Source organism: Callithrix jacchus, chromosome 3, assembly GCF_049354715.1.
Source record: "Callithrix jacchus isolate 240 chromosome 3, calJac240_pri, whole genome shotgun sequence".
Taxonomy (NCBI): Eukaryota; Metazoa; Chordata; class Mammalia; order Primates; family Cebidae; genus Callithrix; species Callithrix jacchus.
The window spans coordinates 88,484,398-88,506,944 of record NC_133504.1 but is presented as its reverse complement, the minus strand read 5'-3'; the positions used below and the strand labels follow the sequence as shown (position 1 = coordinate 88,506,944).

Sequence of the window (22,547 nt, the reverse complement as noted above, 5' to 3'; positions counted from 1 at the left end):
ACCATATCAGCTAACACAAGATCTCAATTTTAAGACCATTGTAGGCTGGGTGGGGTAGGGACGATAGTATAGTGGGAAGGATGGCAAGGGTAGGAGGTGAGAATGACTCAGCCCTTCCTCCATGTTGCTTGTCTAGATAGGCATCTGGGCAACTTCTTCGTGTCTTTCAGTTTCAACTCAAAGCCACCCTTGACTCTTAAGTCTTAGAGGGGCCTTCTATGCACTTACTCTACCTATTAATAATTGCACCTTTACTTGCCTATCTTCCTCCCTAGACTAGAAGCTCCTTATTGGAATGCCTTTCTAGTATCCTTACTAGATACTATTCTTTACCATAGAGTAGAGGTTCAAAAATCACTTGCTGAATAATTGAATTAATACATACATAGCAGTTGGATTATAAAACCAGGGGAATGTAGGTTTTAGTGATACAGATTTTTTTTTTTTTTATCTAAGAGGTCCTGTTTGCCTTTTTGGGTCAAAGAATGGATGCCTTTGGGGCTTCTCCAGCCCTTTGGGCTGTAGAGAAAAGTCCTAGTAGCTTTTGAGGTTTGTGGGAAATGAGATATGTATTTAGCTTTGGGGACAATTTTGGTTCTGGAGACTTAGTCAAGTGAGGAAGTAAAGTAACAAACTTAGATCCTTGGTTGATTCTACACAAAGGAGAAAAGAAACTGCAGATTTCCTCCTAGGATATCTAGTCCAGCTCACCAAGATATTACAGAATGGCAAACCAGCCAGTGTTGTTCACCAAGAATAAAAATTATGTGTAGTTTTTTTGTATGTTATATCTCTTAGGGACCAGAATGTGCTGAAGAAATATAAAATTGAAAATCCAACACCTTATATTAATGTTATACATGAAATATGTTTGAAATTAGAATCTATGTTCTAAATGTATAGGCAAGGAGCTCCGTAATACTGTAATTTATATTCCTTTATATAATAGAAAAATAAATTTTCTATATACTAGATTTCTGTTTTTAAGTAACTCAAATGGGTACAAAAGCTGATATGTGTGCATGTGTGTTATGATACACTTAGCAAATAAACTGCCTTAAGAAGCATAAACAAAATATGAATTTTGAAATCACTTGAATCTCCTACAAGAATCCAATGACGGAAGTCATATTTCAATACATGTCGCTCAGTTCTGAAAAGCCAGGATCACTGGCCATGTGTTAATTGATCAAACATGGTTGAATGACTAAGCTTCAGTCTGGAGGGATGAAGCCATCAACAAAGTTTAGATATAAGCAAGCAATTCTAGCATTCTTCTATTTTTAGTTGGTATGTTCCATTAGATGAGATTTAAATGGCAAAATGTCTGACAAAGCATATAATAAAGAATGCATTATTAAAAAAGACTGAAAAATTATTCCTAAACTTTTGATTTGTGAATGAGTCATACTAAAACTTCCCTTACTCTTTTTATTACAAAAGCATTAGAAACAAGGATATTTTCTTGGTGTCAAATTAAATTTTCTCCAATCCACCTTTACTTAAATATTTTCTTTTTCTTTCACACACCACATTTAGTGTTTTTTACATTTATAATTTCCCTGGAACTTGTTTTTCCCTTGTTTAATATACTTTTTCTCAGTGTCTTCCCCCAAATTAAATTTCTCTCTCTTCTTTTCCTATTTTCCTTTCTTCTTTCTAAATTTTTAGCTTCCTTCAGTCCAGAACTCAATTTCTTTTCTTCACTCTCTGAAACAATACTAAAACAATCTCAGCTTCCTCAGCATTTTGTAAGACTGATTTTCAAAGATGCATATACTTAGTGTAGCATTCTCTGCACTGTATGTGATAAATGAAAACAAGGAAATAAAGAATAACCTTTGGCCCTTGTAGTCCTTGAGGTCCGGGAGGTCCAGGGGGACCCTAAATCAAGAAAAAGCACTGTTTTCAAAAGTAGTAATTAAATGTATTAAAATTCATGCCTTAAGTAATAGCCACACTATACACCTCCCTTATTTCGATCATAATCAGATATCCCCAAATATAAATTTACAATGAGGAAAAATTTCACTGGTTACATAATTAGAAAAAACCACCTATTTATATACTAATATATTAACACATTTTAGGTCAAAATAATATGGAAGATGCTTTTGGATAGATTTGATAAGGCAATGTAAAATTGATACCCTGCTCCGCATTCATCGTCTTGGGATGAATTAGCCTATAAATACTAGCTTCATTTCTATATATACTCCTTGACCCTCCACCCCAAAGGCTGTGATTTCCCAAATTATTATTCAGATAAGGCCAGAGATTTTTAAGAAAATCAACGGTTACTTTTTTCTTGACCTTTTCACTAAGCAGACAAAATGATTCAACTGGAGCAAATGTAAAAAGTTATTAATAAAAGAAAACATGAAATTAAGTATCAGATGAAAACAATGGCTACATTAGTACCATTTTGGCTAGCATGCATCAACACCAAATACAAAACCACACACCACAGAAAGCATGCAATAGGAGTTACCGTGACAGTTAAGGTGGTAATCCTCTGTTGGGAAAATGTATTGATAAAGACAGAGTTATCTATTTTGTGTGCCACAGTAAAGTAATACATTTGTGAAATAATCAACTTTTTGAATATGTTTTGGCTAGTCTGATATCTTATAAGGAGTTGGCAAGATACTGAGGATATATTTATCCTGTATTCAATACAGTATAGTTGTAGAGATGTTTAAAAAAATTATATCTAGAATCCTATTTAAAAAGTCTATGGCTGAAGAAAAAGAAATGTCAAAAATTTAATTCACCTGATTGAAAAAATAATGCAGTAAACTTGTAGATGCTACGGACTTGTCAGTACAATTGGGAACTAAGAAATTTTGCTATTGATGAAAGCTCTATTATAGATAGCACTTCATTAGAGAAAACTGAAAGACACAACTGCATATTTTTTCTCTTTTAATCCACAGCTCATTTGTTGCATTAAAATTAACTTTGTATATGTGTGTGTGCCATAACTAAAGATATTAGTTGATGTAGAATTAATCTAATTTCTTTTTTTTGCATTCCAATATTTTTTGTGAATTTAATCAGAAAAACAAATGAGTTTTTTTCTTTTTATTTATTTATTATACTTAAATTCTGGGATACATGTGCAGAATGGGCAGACTTGTTATATAGGTATACATGTGCCATGGTGGTTTACTCACCCATCAACCTAATATCTACATTAGGCATTTCTCCTAATGCTATCCCTACCCTTCCCCCCACCCCCCAACATGCCTCAGTGCGTGATGTTCCCCTCCCTGTGCCCATATGTTCTCATTGTTCAACTCTCACTTATGACTGAGATGCCATGTTTGGTTTTCTGTTCCCTGTGTTAGTTTGCTGAGAATCATGGTTTCCAGCTTCATCCATGTCCCTGCAAAGGACATGAACTCATTCTTTTTTGTGGCTGCATAGTATTCCATGGTATATGTGTGTCACATTTTCTTTATCCAGTCTATCATGGATGGGCATTTGGGTTGGTTCCAAGTCTTTGCTATTGTGAATAGTGCTGCAATATAAAATATGTGTGCATGTGTCTTTATAGTAGACTGGTACCAAAACAGTTTTAAAGACCAATGGAATAAAACAGAGGCCTCAGAAATAATACAACACATCTACAACCATCTGATCTTTGACAAACCTGACAAAAACAAGCAATAGAGAAAGGATTCCCTATTTAATAAATGGTGTTGGGAAAACTGGCTAGCCCTATGCAGAAAACTAAAATTGGACCCCTTTCTTACACCTTATACAAAAATTAACTCAAGATTAAAAATTCAAAATGTAAGATCTAAAACCATAAAAACCCTAGAAGAAAACCCAGGTAATACCATTCAGGACACAGGCATGGGCAAAGACTTCATGACTAAAACACCAAAAATAATTGCAACAAAAGTCAAAATTGGCAAATAGGAACTAATTAAACTAAAGAGCTTCTGCACAGCAAAAGAAATAGAATGGAAGAAAAGTTTTGCAATCTATCCATCTGACAACGTGCTAATACCCAAAATCTACAAGGGACTTAAACAAATTTACAAGAAGAAAAACCCCATCAAAAAGTGAGTGAAAGATAAACAGACAGTTTTCAAAAGAAGAGATTTATGCAGCCAACAAACATATGAAAAAAAGTTCATCATCACTGGTCATTAGAGAAATGCAAATCAAAACCACACTGAGATACCATCTCATACCAGTTAGAATGGCGATCATTAAAAAGTCAGGAAGCAACATATGGTGGAGAGGATGTGAAGAAATAGGAATGCTTTTATAGTGTTGGTGGGAGTATAAATTAGTTCAACCATTGTGGAAGACAGTGTGGTGATTCCTTTGATTCCTTAAGGATTTAGAAGTAGAAATGTCATTTGACCTACCAATCCCATTACTGGGTACATCCTCAAATAATTAATCTAATTTCAGTAACAAAACGCACTGTCTTAAAGTCTGATTCTCTGAAACATAATTCCTAATCCATAAATCATATTTTTGAATTAACGTTTTCTGGTCTAGGTTCTGTGCTGAAAGTTCTATGGGGTTGATAATCACTTTATGAAACCTCAGAGGGGAGAACTTTTTTTAAGGGACTCTGGAAATAGAGAAATATTATTCAATTACATTCAAACTTGTGGATATCAGTTGAACACCATCCTTCTGTTTTCCACTACTGCACTCCGATCTCTGATTTGAGCTGTTGTAACTGTTTGTCTTTTTTTTAATTGTTGTAAAAGGCAAAATGTCCGCAAACTGGGGGCAAAGTTATAAGAAAAAAATAAGGCCCCAGCATTTTACACCACCATATCTGTGGGATATAATACTATTTACCTTATTCTTCAGGGATTCGCCTAGAACAAGAATTGGATTTCTAGTTATTAGAAAGCTACTTTTTTTTGTTCCTACAGTGTAGATAAGTCATTTAAACAAGGCTATTAGAAATTTACAGAGTTAAAAATAATATCTTTATCATTGCCTTCCAATTACATGTTACTTTTTAACTAGAAAATAGGATCATAAAGCCCTAAAAAGGAAAGAGAGCTTCAGATTTGAGCTTTCTGAGATTTTCCAACATGTGCCATATATGAATTCATTTTTCACCTGAACATAATGCTAGTTTTTATTTTTTTTAAATTAAGGATAACAACATGTTTAATAATGAGCTGCAAAATAAAAGAATATTTTTAACGGTAACTGACCTAACAGATGGAGTTTAAATGATTTTGTTAAATAAGTATACTTGTAAAACTTTAAAATTGTATAGTGTTCTATCTAGCTAATAGAAAAATGAATGACAGGCTGAGCAAACTTCACAAATACATAGTCTTGACCACCATCTGGAAGCACCAGTATGCAGACACACAGAGAAGTCCTAACAATGTTGGCTTGCTATGCATTTCTTAGATGTGGCAAATCCAAGTTAAAGCTATATAAACTCAGCAGGATTCTCTCTTGAACTCAAGTAAGGATTTGAAAACCAGAATTTTTGGTAGTGATGGAAAAAGACATGCCATTCTCTGGTGAGACATGATGTGAAATGGGAGGCAAGAACTACAGAAACTGCAAATTGGGTAATCCCAGCAGCCTGCTTTGTGGTTTATTCCCTGAAATGTTTATCTCAATCTCTTTAGATCTAAATGTTATTTTCTCTCATTTCTCATAATGATGAAAGCTTAAACTCTGCCACAATTCATACTAGAGAACAGGTTTAGTTTAGATGGTAACGAGAATTTTTTAAAGAGTCAATTAGGAACAGAAGTTTTACTACTAATTTGTGGAAATTTAACCACCTTAAGTAAAAACAAATAGCTTATGGCAACATTTATGTAAATAACAATTTTCAATAGAGGCAACAATATAATTTTATATTTCTAATATGGTATGATTATAACTGCAATATGCTTCCACTTATCTGATTATCCCAGAATATTTTTGGCAGATTGTTTTAAAAGGGGTAATAATGACATAAAACCTGCAAAACTGTAAATATCCATCACTGGTTAGAGAATTAGAAGAATAAATGTCTACCATCTCTTCTCAATCTAATGTAACTAATTTTATTAGGGACTCAATTCACTAGAGCACTATGTTAGGAAAACCAGTAGTTCTGAGGTAAAAAAAATAACTATAAGCTATTTATAAGTATGGCATTTAGTTGTATAGCAACCAACCCCTTAAGAATAATAAACCTTTAGGTTGAGACATAAGCATGAACTAGTTGACTAAGATGGATATTGACTGCTTTGTAGTCACACAGAACTAAAGATGAGAAAAAGAAACAGAGACATATCTTTTCGTATTGAGATACAGGTGTCATTTTTTTTTAAAAGTACAGTGCTTTTAGGCATATCAGTAAAAGGTGTTCAGAAGCTCTGAAAAATCACCTTAAGAATAGTATTAGGTTAGTCCAATAACATCCTCATTTTGCAGATAAGATCAATGAAGTATAGATACATTAAGCGATTTCACCAAAATGACTCAGCTAATAGAGGGGAGATGGAAATAGAGATTTGCATTTTAGACTAAGGATAGCTTGCCTCATGCCAGACCCAGCTCATGCAAAGAACGCTTTGAGAACTTGATCACAGTGTTGCAGAAAATGCCTATTATATTGGAGCAGTTCTTGAATGATAAGAAAGTAGCTACCTCTTAAAGGTAGCTATTAGAAATTTACAGAGTTAAAACAGAAATTAAGGATAACAACATGTTTAATAATGAGCTGCAAAATCAAAGCTACCTTTAAGAGGTAGCAGGAATTATGGGGCCATTGGAAGTAGTTCAAGGGCAATTTACAACATTGCTAATAAATTTTTTTTATAGAGATTTATAAAAGCTTCATTCTATTTTAAAACAATAAATTAAGTTTTTAAAAACTTCCTATATTTTGGAAGAACTTTAAAAAATAGTAGGCACACCAAAACTTTGCGATCTCTGTCTGTCTCCCTTTCTTCCCTTACATAGTTATCAACTTGTGGGGAAAAGGGAACAATTTAGAAAAATATTTCTAGAACTTTACCATAACCTAGAAGCTACTGCTTGTATCTAATCCAATTACACAGAGGAACACTAATTCAAGCTCTTGACTAAAGATACTGTCCAAGCAACATTTCTCCAAGCAGTAAACATGCTTCTCTTTGCATTTTACCAGAAGAAAAATAATGAAAAGGCAAATAAATAGGCTGAGCTGAAGAAAGATTTAAAAAAATGACTTAGTACTTTACTAGTTAAAGATGATACTTGTAGCAAAGAACCTATAGAAGGTGAGATCTGTCATAATTAGATTGTGTAGTAAAATCATAAAGATGAAAAAATAATTCAAACAGGTACAAAGTGGCAGAGAAATATTTAAAACAACAAATCTAGCTTATAAGCAAAGAAATGGCTTGTAAATATGAATTGTGTACTCATTCAACTGGTAACTGTTCACTTAATGTTTACATACCTAGACAATATAAGCATAAAATGTTTTTCTGTCACCAAGCTTACAATTTGGTAAGAGCTAAGACTAAAATCAACTATGGAGTTGGATTTTAAATGGTGAACTACTAGACCTTCTCTACTAATGTTTAAAGAGATTAAGAGGAAGAACTCACCTGGGCAGCAGCAGTGAATTGTGTAGAATTTACATGGGAAAGAAAGGAAAGAAGGGGATGAACCCAGGCAAAGAGGAGATTTGTATGGATATGATAAAAATGATTATACCAGGGGAAACTGTGCTGTGGAGAAATGAAAAGTCCTACCCAGGGAGGGCATGACTAGAGAGGCTTAAGATAGAGAAGCTTGGGATTGATAGAGTAAGCAATAGGGGTCATTATGGCTTCTGAGCAAATCAGAGCTATCGAAGCCATGATCATTTATAAAAATTAATCTTGGAGTGATACACAGATGAATGAGAAGGACAAGGAGGCACTTGGGAAAGTCATTGGTCAGGGAGCTGTTGCTGTATTAGGCATGAAGTAAACAGGATGTGGACTCCGTTGGGAATGGAAAGAACAGGCAATCTCAAGAGATACTTTGAAAAAGGAAATAGCCCCTTGGTGAGATAGAATAAGTAAAGGACTAAGAATAGTTAAAAAATGGCCCTGAGGTTTCTATCCCCTAAAATTCAGATTCATAGTATCACTAACAGAAACCAGTTACTTAAAAAAGGGACTCATTTGGTAGGTAGGAAAGGTAACCAGTATAATTGTGTGAATTGATGGAAGTTGATAAGGCGTTGATACATCCATAATGGAAATATTCTTGAACAGCTGGGGGTATACACAGATTATATCTGGAGATGAAAGAATTGAAAGCCACAATGTGGAAAAACATAGAGGGAGTGACTGTACCAAGAAAAGATCAGAGACTTGAGGATACCAAAACCTAGGGAATGGACAGAGAAATTAGAAACACAAAAATAAAGTTGATATGCCAAAGAAGAAAAATTGAAAACAAATGAAATAAAAGTAGAAGGTCAGAGAGACCCCAAAATTTCAAAAGGAAGGTGGTTTGATATAAATATCACAAAAAAGTCAAGGGCGATGGATCTAGTGGAGTTGACATAGAGGTTACCATTGACCTCTGGAAGAGAAGTTGCAACAGAATGATGATAGAGGCTAGAATGCAGGAGTCTACATATGAAAAGGATTAATAGGAAGCAAAGGTGATAAAGACAAGCCAGATAGTCTATTGCTTACTTACTGAGAAGAAAAGAATTATATGGTAACAAAAATAAGAAATACTTACAGAGGGCTTACTATATGCCAGGCACTGCTCTAAGAATATAGTATATGTTGTGCCATTTGCTCTTCTCAACAACCCTATGAGGCAGAGATTACTTCCACTCTCATTCTGTAGATAGGAAAACTGAGGCACAGAGAAGTGAAATAACTTGCCCTAGGTCACAAATTTAGTAAGCAAGAGAACTGAGATTTGAATGCAGTCAGCTCCAGCCCCAGAGGCACAGAGCTCTTGATTGCCTTGCCAAGCTCCCTCTGCAAGCAAGGAGGCAAAAATTGGCCACACACACAAGGTTTATCCCTCATAAGGCTTAACTATATTTGAAGGTGGAAGAGAAAGGAAAGAAGGGATTGAAAAATGCTATAAAATTCAGAAGATAAACTGGGGCAGAGAGAAGGAGATGGGTTCTTGAGAACAGAAAGAAGGTGTGCCTTGAGCAGTGGAGTCCTCTGAGCTTAGAGGTTAAAAGTCATATTTGCACACATTACAGGGATGTTCTTCAGCATCCTTCTCAGTGTGTGTCAGGGCAGGGAGCAGCCACTTGCCTGTAAGGCTTCATGGAGGTTGCCGTTGTAGTCTATGATCTCAGTGGCTCCTTGATCTCCTTTTTGACCAGGTGGACCCTGTGACAAAAACCAACCAAGGGAATATCATGGGTGTTAGCTTAGCATATAGGGCGGACTGTGGCAGAAACAGAAATAACAACTCGCAGCTCTCTCTGATCATCATTTCCCCCACTAAGGCCCAACTGTACTTTATAATATATAAATAATTATGTTCAAAATTTATCCTCATTTCAAAGGAGACAAACCACTTCTTACATCCTGTCTGTGGTAGGGTCAAGATAAGAAATCTGATTTTAAATATATATACAATTTAATTTTTGAAACAATTTTCTGAAAATTACAATATAGGCTAATCTGATGTGACTTGTAAAATTTTATTGGCTTTATTCATATTTATTAAAGCATCCTCTAACCTTTTGTTCCTCATCTATACCTCATACATTGCTTCCTTCTTCTTCTTTTTTTTTTTTTTTTCTTGAGGCAGAGTCTCACTCTGTCACCTAGGCTAGAGTACAGTGGCACAATCTCGACTCACTGCAACCTCTGCCTCCTGGGTTCAAGCAATTCTCCTGCCTCAGCTTCCCGGATAGCTTGGATTACAGGCATGCACCACCATGCCCAGCTCATTTTTATATCTTTAGTAGAGATGGGGTTTCACCATGTTGGTCAGACTGGTCTTGAACTCCTGACCTCAGTCGATCCACTCGCCTCAGCCTTCCAAAGTGCTAGGATTACAGGTCTGAGCCACTGCACCCAGCCCTTATTCTTTAAAAAGATGTAACATTGTTCTGTAGAAAAATGCTTGGCTTTCCCATCAGGAATGAATGCCACAAAGTTTAAACCAAATAGGGAACAAACAATAGAATACATGTTTTTTTTTGTTTTTTTTTTTGAGACGGAGTTTCGCTCTTGTTACCCAGGCTGGAGTGCAATGGCGCGATCTTGGCTCACTGCAACCTCCGTCTCCTGGGTTCAGGCAATTCTCCTGCCTCAGCCTCCTGAGTAGCTGGGATTACAGGCAAGCGCCACCATGCCCAGCTAATTTTTTGTATTTTTAGTAGAGACGGGGTTTCACCATGTTGACCAGGATGGTCTTGATCTCTTGACCTCGTGATCCACCCTCATTGGCCTCCCAAAGTGCTGGGATTACAGGCTTGAGCCACCGCACCTGGCCGAATACATGTATATTTTAAGACTGCTACCCTACTTATTAGATCTGCTATTTAATTTCCATTAGTCATGTCCTAATTCCCCCCCTTTTTTTAAAGACTGTGAATATAAGGGTTATTGCTTTCTTTATAATTGAGTTAATTGAAAAGTGGAAAATTCCATTAGCTAGATGGGTATGGGCTCGTTTAACAGAGGGAAAGGAGATAGGGAGAGTTCTTCAGACCTATTAAAATAAGCTTATTTTATGTTTTGGAATCCCTACACTCACTGATCCTAGTGAGGAAAACAAAGGAGGTAGGGGTGTTTCAGGAATAATGACAGTAGTCTACCTCTAATACTATTATTGAATATTATTAACACAGATGTCATAGGAATAGCCATGCAGACACAAATTCAAATCTGGGCTTGTAGGGAGCAAAAGTTTAGATGGATGAGAGGAACACTCACCCTTGGTCCCTGAGCTCCAGTGTCCCCTTTGTCTCCACGATCCCCCTTTTCCCGTTGGAAAGAGAAAACACTTAATTAGAAGTGGGGAAGTCTAGAAATCTCTCATCTAAGAATGTATTTACACCGTACAGCAGCACCTTTAATATGACCTTCTGAAGTGAAAAACAATAGCAGCCACCACCGAAATGGCAAATGCTTTTTAAAGATGCAGCTTGGAAAGAATTAAATTCCTTTTTTAAAAAAGACTCCCTTTTCAGGCAATACAGTATCTTGAAATAACAATATATATGGTAACTGTCCCACGAGGTAGGATCTGCAAAAGCAAAGCAAGTTTCTATGGCACCCAAAGTAAGCTTTTACCTTGCAGATTGAGCCACATTCTTCCTTTTACATGAAGAGATTTAGGGCAAAGGGAAAAAGAGTCAACAATTGTGTTGTCTGTACTCTGAGAAGAAAAGTATAGATAATTGGGACAGGAAAGGAGTAGACAGTTCATTCAAGGGAGAATTAGGAAAGGAAGGTCACAGGCTAGGCCTCCCTCTGATGCTGGGGATCTAGGGAAAAGTTCATCTGTAGGTATAGGCATTTTAACACTCAGACTGTGCTGAAGTGGTCAGCAGCCAGCTGGAACAGGTAGGCAGGGCTGAAGGTCAAGGGCAGGGCAAACCCAGCTCTCTCTCTTTTTTTCCAGTGCAATATGAAATTTATCTGAAGTTTCATTGATGGTGGCATTACCTCAAATGTAGAGACAGCAGGAATAGTCTAAGCCCACAAAATTCTTAGAAATGTAAACTGAAACTTTGGAGAAGAGATTTGAACCTGTATAGATTTAAAGGTTCTTTAAAACCACCTTAAGTTTATAGGGTCTTTTTTCTGTAAAAACTTCAAAGCATTTTTATATGTCTTTCTACAGATTCCTATGAACTGGGTAAGGATGAATGAAGATAAGCAGGAAAAAGGATTATAACTTTTCCCATCCACGTTATGCTAATAACATTGACCATAATAAATTTGCTATGAATGAAGCATTAATAATCTTTGCTCTCTGTTTTCATCTTGCACACATTTTTTCCATGATAGTAGCTAATAGCATTTTAAACAACATGATTCTGCTGGCAGTATATATGTTATTGCAGATAGTATAAAGAGTATGATATAGAAGAGAATTTCAATTGGCAGTAAAATTTTAATGCAACAAAGGGAGTCAACTAAAAAGCAGAGTATAAATGATCATTTATCACAAAGATAGCTGGGAAATAAAAAATAAGATTATACAATACATAATTTAAGGAAAGTTCTTAATTTTTTTATAAAAAGCTATTTCTATGAAATAGGAAATACAACTTCTCTTAAAGAATTTTCTGAAGCAGAAGACAATGCAAAAACAAGCAAGATGAAACAAACCCATTGTTTTGAAATATCATCATAGAGATACTGCAATCCCTTTTACAATAATTATTGCAATCCCACTGTATGAAAGAGTTTAATTAAAAACATGAAAAACACGCCTCTGTGGCAAATGCAAAAGCACAGATCTTGAAGGCCTCATGTTATATTTAAATGGTTATCTGGTTACTGACCTTTGACCCCTTTGGGCCTCTAGTTCCTGATTCACCTTGCTTCCCCTATTATAGGAGAATAAAAGGGTGAAAAAGATAAAATGATAGAGGAGATAAGAACAGAAAAAAAGAAATTAGCAGTGACTCAGAATAATGAAGAAAAATGGAAACACTTTATTTTAACTGCCTCAATATATGGCTCTACAGAATGTTGTTTATTATAATACTAAACATAAGTATCATCACTATCTCATCGGTTCATTCCATTATTATTCTGAAGGCTGCCCTCCCATCAGTGGATGAGAAGAGTTCTATGAATAATTCTCAATAGTCTCAACAGTGTTTGCCTGCATCAATTTCCTTTTCATCAGAGAATAAATCATTTCCTGTGTCTCCAGGATGGGCTATTAAAATAAAGTGTGAAGATGTTAGTTTGCAGGAAGTTTAAATAAACAACGTTGAACAGTCAAATGAATCCTTAGCTCTAATATTTTCAAGGTGTTACACTCCATCAAGTCACCATAGAAGCTCATACAGCACTTATCAACAGAGATTTTTTCCTAAGTTTTAATACACATTGAGTGATAATGTGTTAATATGACAGCACTTCTTCTACTTTGCATAGGCTATCAATTTGCTCACTGAACAGAGTAAACAGGGTGAGATGAATTGTAAAATCTCTTTTGAAAAGAACCAATTGGTGTGCATTTCAACAAACTAATTGTGATTTGGGCTGTTTATATTTGAATATAAAATTTTTTATTAACTTTATATACCATAGCATTAACAATACTCATAATTACTGATGAATGTAAATGGCCATTATTTATTAAGTACCCTTCTATAAATTAGGATTTTAGCATCTAAGAGGAGCTAGTAATTTGCTTAGGTCACATAGCTACAAAGTGGGTAAGCTAGGATTGGACTCAGGTTCAACTTGCTCTCCATGGTTTCCCTTTGCTTGGAAGACAATCCCAAGACTACCATGGCTTATAGGGCAGTGGATGGTCAGGCCTGCTTATCCCTGTGATCTCATTACTTACCCTCTGGCCCTCACTCAGTTTTCCAACCATACTGGCTTCCATGTTGTTACTCTAATGTGCCAGTCTCATTTTTTTTTTTTTTTGAGACAGTGTTTCACTCTTGTTGCCCAGGCTGAAGTACAATGGCATGATCTTGGCTCATTGCAGCCTCTGCCTTCCAGGTTCAAGCAATTCTCCTGCCTTAGCCTCCTGAGTAGCTAGGATTACAGGCATGTGCCACCATGCCTGGCTAATTTTGTGTTTTTAGTAGAGATGTGGTTTCTCCATGTTGGTCAGGCTGGTCTCAAACTCCTGATCTCAGGTGATCCACCTGCCTTGACTTCCCAAAGTGCTGGGATTACAGGTGTGAGCCAATGTGCCTGGTTGTTTTAGTTTTTTGTGTTCTAAATCAAATCAAACCAGAGAACGGTTATTTTCCAGTGTAACAATAACTGACCTTTGGTCCGGGGGCTCCAGGTTCCCCTCGCTCACCTCTTCCAGGAGGCCCTGCTTCTCCCCGTTCACCCTGTCACAAATTGCAAAACAAGTCAATGGCCATTCCCCCCATGCAGGCTGATCCTGGTAGATTAACAAGTAAGTTGAATGAAACAAGAAATCAGAATGTTTTCACTGATTTACCTTGTACCAAGCACTGTATTAACCTCTTACCATGAATTATCATTTCATTTTATAATAAAAACAATTTGTGATGGGGTTAATTTTAGGTGTCAATTTGACTGGATTAAGGGACATGTAGAAAGATAATAAAGCATTGCTTCTGGGTGTGTCTGTGAAAGTGTTAGTGGAGAACACTGGCAGTTGAGTCGGTTGACTGGGTAAGGAAGATCTGCTTTCGATGTGAGGGGGTGCCATCAAATCTGCTGGGGGCCCAGATAGAAGAGGAAAGGCAAACTCTTCGGGAGCTGAGAGCCCTTCTTCTCCTGTACTTGGACATCAGAACACCAGGTTCTCTGGCCTTTGGATTATGGAACTTGCACCAGTGGCCTCCAGGCTCTCACGCTTTCAGCCTCAGACTGAAAGTTACACTATCTGCCTCCCTGGACATGAGGTCTTCAGACTCGGACTGAGTCATGCTACTGTCAACTCAGGATCTCTTCCAGCTTGCAGATAGCCCGTTGTGGGACTTCTCAGCCTCCATAATTGCGTAAGCCAATTTCCCTAATAAATTCCCTCTCATCTAGCTATTTCCCTATATAAATATCCTATTGGTTCTGTCTCTCGGAGAACCTTGACTAATATGCAATTATTCAATGTTTGTATTATCATCCCCATTTTACGGTTAAAGAAATGATTTGGTAAATGCCTGTCAAATAGCTATGTTGGTAAATAGAAAGACCTTTAAAGGGAATTGATAAGGATTATTATTATACCTCAAGATAGGAAGGGATATCCATTTTCATTCTGCAGTCACTTTTTAAGCACTATTGGCAAGAAGCATGGCAAAGTGTTAAGTTCCTGGCTCTGTAATCCAGCATCTTAGGTTTTACTCCTGGCTCTGCCATTTACCAATTCTGTGCTCTAAGGTAAGTTAGTTAGGTTCTGTACACCTCAGTTTCCTCTGTAAAATGGATACAGTTACTCATCTCATAACCTTAGAATGTAAAAGTGTTCAGAATGGTGCTAGCCACACAGGTTTTACAGTTTTTTAATATGTTCGTCTCTCTGCGAAGTATAAATACAGCTACTGTCCTCAAGGAGCTAGTGATCTAGTTAGGCAGACAGGAATCCCAAAACCAAAACAGTTAAGGATTAAGGAATAATGTAAAGCCATATGTGACAGAAGGGGAATCCCCACTGGTTTCTATTGTTGTGGGTTGGATCCCTGGAGGTGAGACTTGAGTCGTGCCCTGAAGGATGAGTGGGGTTTATTTTATAATTATTGCTGTTGAAGACTGTAGCATGGATGACTGCAGGAATGGCACAAAACACTTTATATACATTATCCTATTTAATCCTCAGGACAAATGAGTAAAGTCTTATTATCCATATTCTATAGATGAGGAAGCCAAAGTTTGGAGAGGTTAAGTAACTTGCTCAAAGTCACAAAGCTTTTAAAGTGGGTAAAACTGATTGTACTTGATCTTCAACTTTTGCATAAATGTTTTTAAATGTAAATCTTTTGCACATCTTTGATCATTCTCTCAGGATAAATTCCTAGTTGGAAAATTGCTAGATCAAAAAGTATGAATATTTTTTAAAACTTGCTAAATTGCCCTCCAGGAAGATGGTACCTTTTTATACTCCCTAAACACAGAGTAAAGAGTGTCTGGCTTCTTGCATAAGGGGTAGAATTTCAATCAAACATTTAGAATTCGGACTGTTGATGGCATATTTATGGAAGAAAGAGGTGCTCTCCTCACTGAAAAAAACACTTCATTTTGGAAAGGATAAGAAAATAGAGCTGGATCTGTGGTGGGTCATGTAGGGCTTTACATTTCAAGATCCTTATCTGTATCATGCCCACTTGGGGAAGCCTTTGTGGTTTTGTAGGGGAGGTGGGATAGGTTAGCCAAGGGTTAAGAAAGGCAGGAGGCAAGAGTTAAGAAAGACTCAGTAGGTTTCTCAACAGCAACTTAAGAGGTTGTGAAAATATAGAGGTTGGGAGAAAGATGAGGGACTTCTCTAGATGCAGGAGATAGACACAACAGCCCAGAAACAGAAGGGCTTTCTGCTTTTTGCTTTTTTTCATCCTCCACCCCATCACCCTGTTGAGTGAGACTAAGAAGCTTCTGTTGGTATATGAAACTATTAAAAAACTGTAAATTATTTGGAGTTTCTTTTAATAATTTAAGAATTACAGAATAATTATAAAGCAGTCCACTATGAAAAATAAAAACCCTTAAAAATCATTATCTGTAGTTTGCACGGGAGCAAAGTCTATACGTCTTTACTTTTAATATTTATATATTTTTAGAGAGGGAATCTTGCCATGTTGCCCAGGATGGAGTACAGTGGCTATTCACAGGCGCTATCATAGCACACTGTAGCCTCAAACTCCTGGGCTCAAGTAGTCCTCCAGCCTCAGCCTCCTGAGTAGGAAGGATGACAGGTGTGCACACCACACCCAGCTAGAATCACTTTTGTTACAATGTCCCTAATTAGTTCCCTGTCACTTTCTGAAATTATATTATTTATTTGTTTACTTCTTTCCATCCTTCCATCTCTTCCTTGTTCACACTGGAATGCAAGCTTCAGGAAAATAAACACTGTTGCTGTTGCATTTACTTCCCATGCTCAAATACAGAAGAATATTTGGTAAAAACATTGGTGAATTAATGAATAAACAGTATTAGTGAAAGTATTCTAAAATATTTGACTATAGCCCCATTTCTTTTCTTCTTTTTTTTTGAGATAGGGTTTTTTATTTTTAATTTATTTTACTTTTGGGGCACACTATATCTGGCGAGATAGGGTCTTACTCTGTCACTTAGGCTGGAGTGCAGTGGTGTGATCTCTGCTCACTGCACTTTGCCTCCCAAGCTCAGGTGATCCTTCCACCTCAGTCTCCTAAGTAGCTGGGACTACAGGCATGTGCCACCATGCCCAGCTAATGTTTGCGTTTTTAATAGAGATGGAGAATTGCCATATTGCCCAGGCTGGTCTCAAACTTCCGGGCTCAAGCAATCCGTCTGCCTTAGCCTCTCAAAGGGCTGGGATTACAGGCATGAATCACCATGCCCAGCACTCCCATTTCCTTAAACTGATATCGGTCTCTCTCAGGTACTAATGTAGGTACAAAAGATGCAGCATTTTTAATGCCATTACATATCTTTCTTCATTATGAGTTCTCTTCACTGTGTTGGGAATAAGAAACATAGTCCCATTAGTTACTTTATAAATTTAGTGGTACAAATCCAGACTGTCTACACTAGAGGAAAAGTGGTGTTGAGCTGAAAGACCACTTTTAAAATAATCATGATTTTCCCATTATGATACTGAACCAACCATGACATTTATACTTAACATATGTGGATTCAACACAAGTTAGATGTTCAAATAATACTGACATATGTATATGTGTGCACGTGCATGCTGCTGTTTTAACGCCTGAGTTAAGATAGGTAATTCAGCTGACAACCTCAAAATAATGTTAGTGAAATGAATTTCCTATCCATATCCCTTCTGTGGAAATACAAAATAGGTACAGCACACCCTTTACTTTTATTTGGGGTTCAGGGTAGTATCTGCTATAAGAGAATCTGGTCTATAAAATCATGCTAGGTTCTTCATAACAGTAATTAACGTGGATTTTATGGCTCTACATCTGGATCTTTTTCTGAAACTGCAGAATAATTTAAAATCATGTAACTAAAGAAAAGATATTTTGGAATGAACTCCACTCTCTCTTGCTTGTGTTTTTTCTATTTTCTCTTGTACAGCAAACAAAATGTTGCACACATTTTAGACCCAGCTCACTCCTGGCTCTCTCCTTCACTGACTGGGTCTCTCTTTCTTTGTGTATCGTGCCCATCTGCAAAGCTGCCTTTTTGCCTCATCTGGCTCTGAGGCTGCAAACCTGAATAAATACAACAGTTCTCATATTAACAGGGAATGCTCATTATTTTCTTGCTCTCACTCTCTGTTTTTATTCCAGAAAGACATTTCTTGTGTGAATCTGCTCAGGCTAAAACTGGCATTCCTCATATTTTGTTAATAAGCCTGACAGCTCACTATGTGAAGAAATTTCTTAAGAAAAACAATTTTGCATAATCCGATGGCGTTTCAGTCCCCCCCAGGACATACATAGTTTCCATTTACTAGGTTTAGAGTTATTTTCATTTGACCAGCAGAAATGAGGACGCTTCTGTCGGAACAGACCATGAACATATTTCTGCAACTCTTGGAAATAATCCCTGGCTTATTTCTATTGAATGCAGTACACACTGAGGCAAAGACCACTATGGCTTAAAAATAAAAGAATGTAGTTTGATGTAATTTTGCCCCTTCCTTGATTCATGAGTCTGTCATGATTAAAGTTCCTCCATCAGAGCTGCACTTTTTATGTTTTTCAGGGTAGATGAAAAGAGAACTCTGGGTCTGACTATATTCATAGCAGCATATTTTTTTAATATGGCAGCATATAGAGTTTGCTTTTAGAGCCCTCTCTAGGGTTGCCAAGTAGAAGATAATGAGATGGTTTTCATTATAGAGTATTTTCACAGACGTTATTCAAGGTACATCCTTTCGGGATGAGGCACTTAGGAATCTGTATGACATCAGTACTTGCCTTTGAAATCTAGGGAGTAATGGGAAGCATAATAACCTTTGATTTACAAGTATATCCTGAAATTGGTGATGAGGAGCAGGGGTTAATAAGTTCTATCTCCGCTCCTCAGAATTCCTCTGCCTTTCCATATGGCCAGGAGGCTAACAGTATCCTATCAGTTTAGGAGCAACCTGAGGGACAAGTGGAACAACTAATACATTCTACCATCCTGTTGTCTTGTCTAAGGCTTTCTAGAAGTAACTTTTCACTACTCAATATTGAACATAGTGGTTCCAGTAGAAGTGTTAATAATGAGTGGGTTAAGCTGCTTTCATTCTCTATTAGGCAAAAATATCTGGTCACCTAAATTATGGAGTTACCCCACATTTCTTTCAACATAGTGGACTAAACATATATGACAAAAAATTCAGAAGGAAGGAAGGAAGGAAAGAAGGAAGGAGAGAAAGAAGAAAAGAGAAAGGGAGAAAAGAGAAAGAAAAGAAAGAAAGAAGGAAGGAGGGGAGGGAGGGAGGGAGGGAAAGAAGAAAAGAAAAAGGGAGAAAAGAGAAAGAAAAGAAAGAAAGAAGGAAGGAGGGGAGGGAGGGGAGAGAGAAAGAAAGAAAGAAGAAAGAAAAGAGAGAAAGAAAGAAAGAAGGAAGGAAGGAAGAAATGAAGGAAGCAGGAAGGGAGGGAGGCAGGCAGGCCGGCTACTTACTTTTGTTCCCGGTAAACCCGGTAAGCCTGGTTCTCCTTGAGGACCAATGAAACCTGGTTCTCCCTTTAAAAACATGGGCATACGAGATTTGTTAGTCATTTGACAATAAATAAATAAAGCTAAACTCATTTTCTTCTATTGAAATTTCACTTCCTTGATTGTATATAGCCTTCTTGCTGAGATCCAGTTACTGACTGTAAAATTAATCAAAACTGGTTTTGATCAGTGAAGACATTTTGAGCAAAACTTTGGAGAAGCCTTAGAAAGTAAAAGTGACTAATCAGATAAAGGTCCTCACAATTGCCTTTCTAATCTGTTGTCCAGTGTTTCTTACCACTTACCAAAATAAGAAGCATTATGTTTGGGTGAATGTAGTAGGTAGCCTCTAAATTGGGCCTCGATAATCTTACCCCCTGTTGTTCATTCCCTTGTGTAATCCTCTCCCCTTGAGTGTAGACTGGATTTACTGACTCACATCTAATGAACAGATGGCAGAAGTGATGGGGTATCACTTCTGAACCTAAGTTGTGAAAAGCCTGTGGCTTCCATGTTGGGGGCTCTTTCTTGTTCTAACTTGGATCACATATTGTGAGGACTGAGGTCTCCCAGCAACCACACGTGTGAGCTTGGGAGCAAGTGCCTCACCCTCATGGAGTCCTCAGATGAGACCACAGGCCTGGCTGACGGCTTCAGCCAACTCATGGAGACTGAGCCCGAAGCACCTAGTTATGCTGTGCTTGAATTCCTGTCCCTCAGAAAGAATAAGATAATTAATGTTTGTTTTTTTGGTTGTTGTCATTTTGTTTTGTTTTTGTTGTTGAGACAGAGTCTCGCTCTATTGCTCAGGCTAGAGTGCAGTGGTGCAATCTCAGCTCACCACAACCTCCAACTCCTGGCTTCAAGCCATTCTCCTGCCTCAGCTTCCTGAGTAGCTGGGATTACAGGCACCCAACACCATGCTTGGCTAATTTTTGTATTTTTAGAAGAGATGGGGTTTCACCATGCTGGCCAGGCTGGTCTTGAACTTCTGACCTCAGGTGATCACCCACCTCGGCCTCCCAAAGTGCTGGGATTACAGGCTTGAGCCACTGCATCTGGCTGTTTGTTGTTTTATGCCACTAAGTTTTAAGGGTATTATGGTAGGCAGCAATAGATAACTGATGCAATGAATGTTGTTAGGGAAGAGATCTGGGAATGTTCAGCATGAAAAGAAAACTCTCTCTCCTGACCATACCTCCAAAACTTTGTCTCCACTACTTAGAGGAAACTCAGCAGTGAAATAAAAATATATTTGGTCTTGGTCCCCAATTCCTGGCACCAACCTCCTAAAATGAAATTTTCTGAATGATAAGAATGAGAAGGAGGGAGCATCTTTTGTTATTCAAACCAGTTTCTTTCAACCATACCTGAGTCTATGTCACTGAAGTGACTCTTATGGGTGCCCTAGACAGCTTCAGGATAGGAACTGGTTGCCAGAAGGCCCAATGGTATAAGAGTCTGGGAACTTTCTGCCCTACCTCCCAGCCCCTGGGGAGGGGACAGGGTCTGGAGATGAGTCCAGCCACCAATGGCCAATTATTTAATCAATTATGCCTACATAATGGAACTTCCATCAAAGCCCCTAAACAACAGGGACTGAAGAGCTTCTGAGTCATTGAGCACATCCATGCACTGGGGGGGTGGAATGTGTCAACTCCACGGAGACAGGGAATCTTGTTCTTTGGCCTCTTATGGACCTCGCCCTGTGTACTTCTTCATCTGGCTGTTCATTTTTATTAACTGTAATAGTATATAGCATCTTCCTGATTTCTGTGAGTTGCTATAGCAAATATCAATCCTGAGTTGGAGGGGTATGCGAACCACTGAATCTGTAGCTGAGTTAGACAGAAATACAGGTAACCTGGGGGCTCAATATCTGTGGCTAGTGACCAAAATGAGGTCACTCTTATAAGACTGAGTCCTGCTGAGTGTGGTGGCTCACGCCTGTAATCCCAGCAGTTTGGGAGACTGAGGTGGGTGGATCATCTGAGGTTGGGAGTTTAGACCAGCCTAATCAACATGTTGAAACCCTGTCTCGAAAAAAAAAAAAAAAAAAAGACTGAGCCCTTAAATCTGTGGAGTCTGATACCAACCAGGGGAGTTAGTGCCAGAATAGGATTGAATTGTAGGACACCCAGTTGGTGTCAGAGAATCAGAGAGGTAGAGAATTGGTGTTGGAAAATACACCACATATTTGGTGTTGGGAAATACTTCAGATCAGTGATCACATTATCTTGACTATCCATAAAGTTTTACTTTCTTTTTAAACTATTTGAGGTCAAATATAAGCGTTTAACTACCCAAAATCTACAAGAAAATTTTAATGTAAAAACCATAATGACCTTGTTCACAGTTCCTGTTTTTTCCCCTCTTGGATTATTTCTGGAGTAGTTGTTAATATTTTTAAAATATATTTGATTTCTTTCTAAGGCAGCAGTATTTCAACCTTTGTTTCCTAATACTTGGAACTAAGCAGGAATGTATAGAAAATATTTTATAAGATATAATAAAATGTCGGGCTGGGCACAGTGGTTCACACCTGTAATCCCAGTACTTTGGGAGGCTGAGGTGGGTGGATCACTTGAGTCCAGGAGGTCGAGACCAGCCTGGGCAACATAGGGAGACTCCAGCTCTACAAAAAATGTGAAAAATTTGCCGGGTGTGATGGTGTGAGCCTATAGTCTCAGCTGCTTAGGAGACTAAAGCAGTAGGATTGTTTGAGCCTTGGAGGTTGAGGCTGCAGTGAGCCGAGATCATGCCACTGCACTCCAACATGGTTGACAGAGCATGACTAAAGAAACAAAACAAAAACTTATGCTAAAATGTCATCAAATATTTTTCACACAAATCAATTTTTAAAATATGCTATAAAAAACCTTGGGTATTGGACAGGGAACAAAAGGATATCACCACCATCAGACATATTTTGATATGTAACTGAAATATATTTATCTCTAGCTCTGGTGCTCATGAGACTGATCTAAGAAAAAAAAGGCAGGAGTGGGGAACTAATGCTTTAGGTTTATTGCTTGCACATTTTCCGTAACTCCCTAGTCTAACTGCCCCATACTCTTACAC

The 22,547-nt window shown here is 37.6% G+C and overlaps 1 protein-coding gene and 1 long non-coding RNA gene across 2 annotated transcripts in view; one reads left to right on the top strand and one right to left on the bottom strand.

Moving 5' to 3' along the window:
• Positions 1-22,547, bottom strand: part of COL25A1 (collagen type XXV alpha 1 chain) — a 518,595-nt gene that overhangs the window by 35,107 nt on the left and 460,941 nt on the right. The window contains exons 19-23 of the mRNA XM_078366719.1: positions 19,431-19,493; positions 13,946-14,014; positions 10,908-10,952; positions 9,270-9,347; positions 1,840-1,884 (exon numbers count right to left, since the gene is read on the bottom strand). Coding sequence (XP_078222845.1) covers positions 1,840-1,884; positions 9,270-9,347; positions 10,908-10,952; positions 13,946-14,014; positions 19,431-19,493 — 300 coding nt within the window. The remainder of the gene's footprint in view (positions 1-1,839; positions 1,885-9,269; positions 9,348-10,907; positions 10,953-13,945; positions 14,015-19,430; positions 19,494-22,547) is intronic.
• Positions 1-22,547, top strand: part of LOC108590833 (uncharacterized) — a 121,736-nt gene that overhangs the window by 84,032 nt on the left and 15,157 nt on the right. The window lies entirely within an intron of this gene.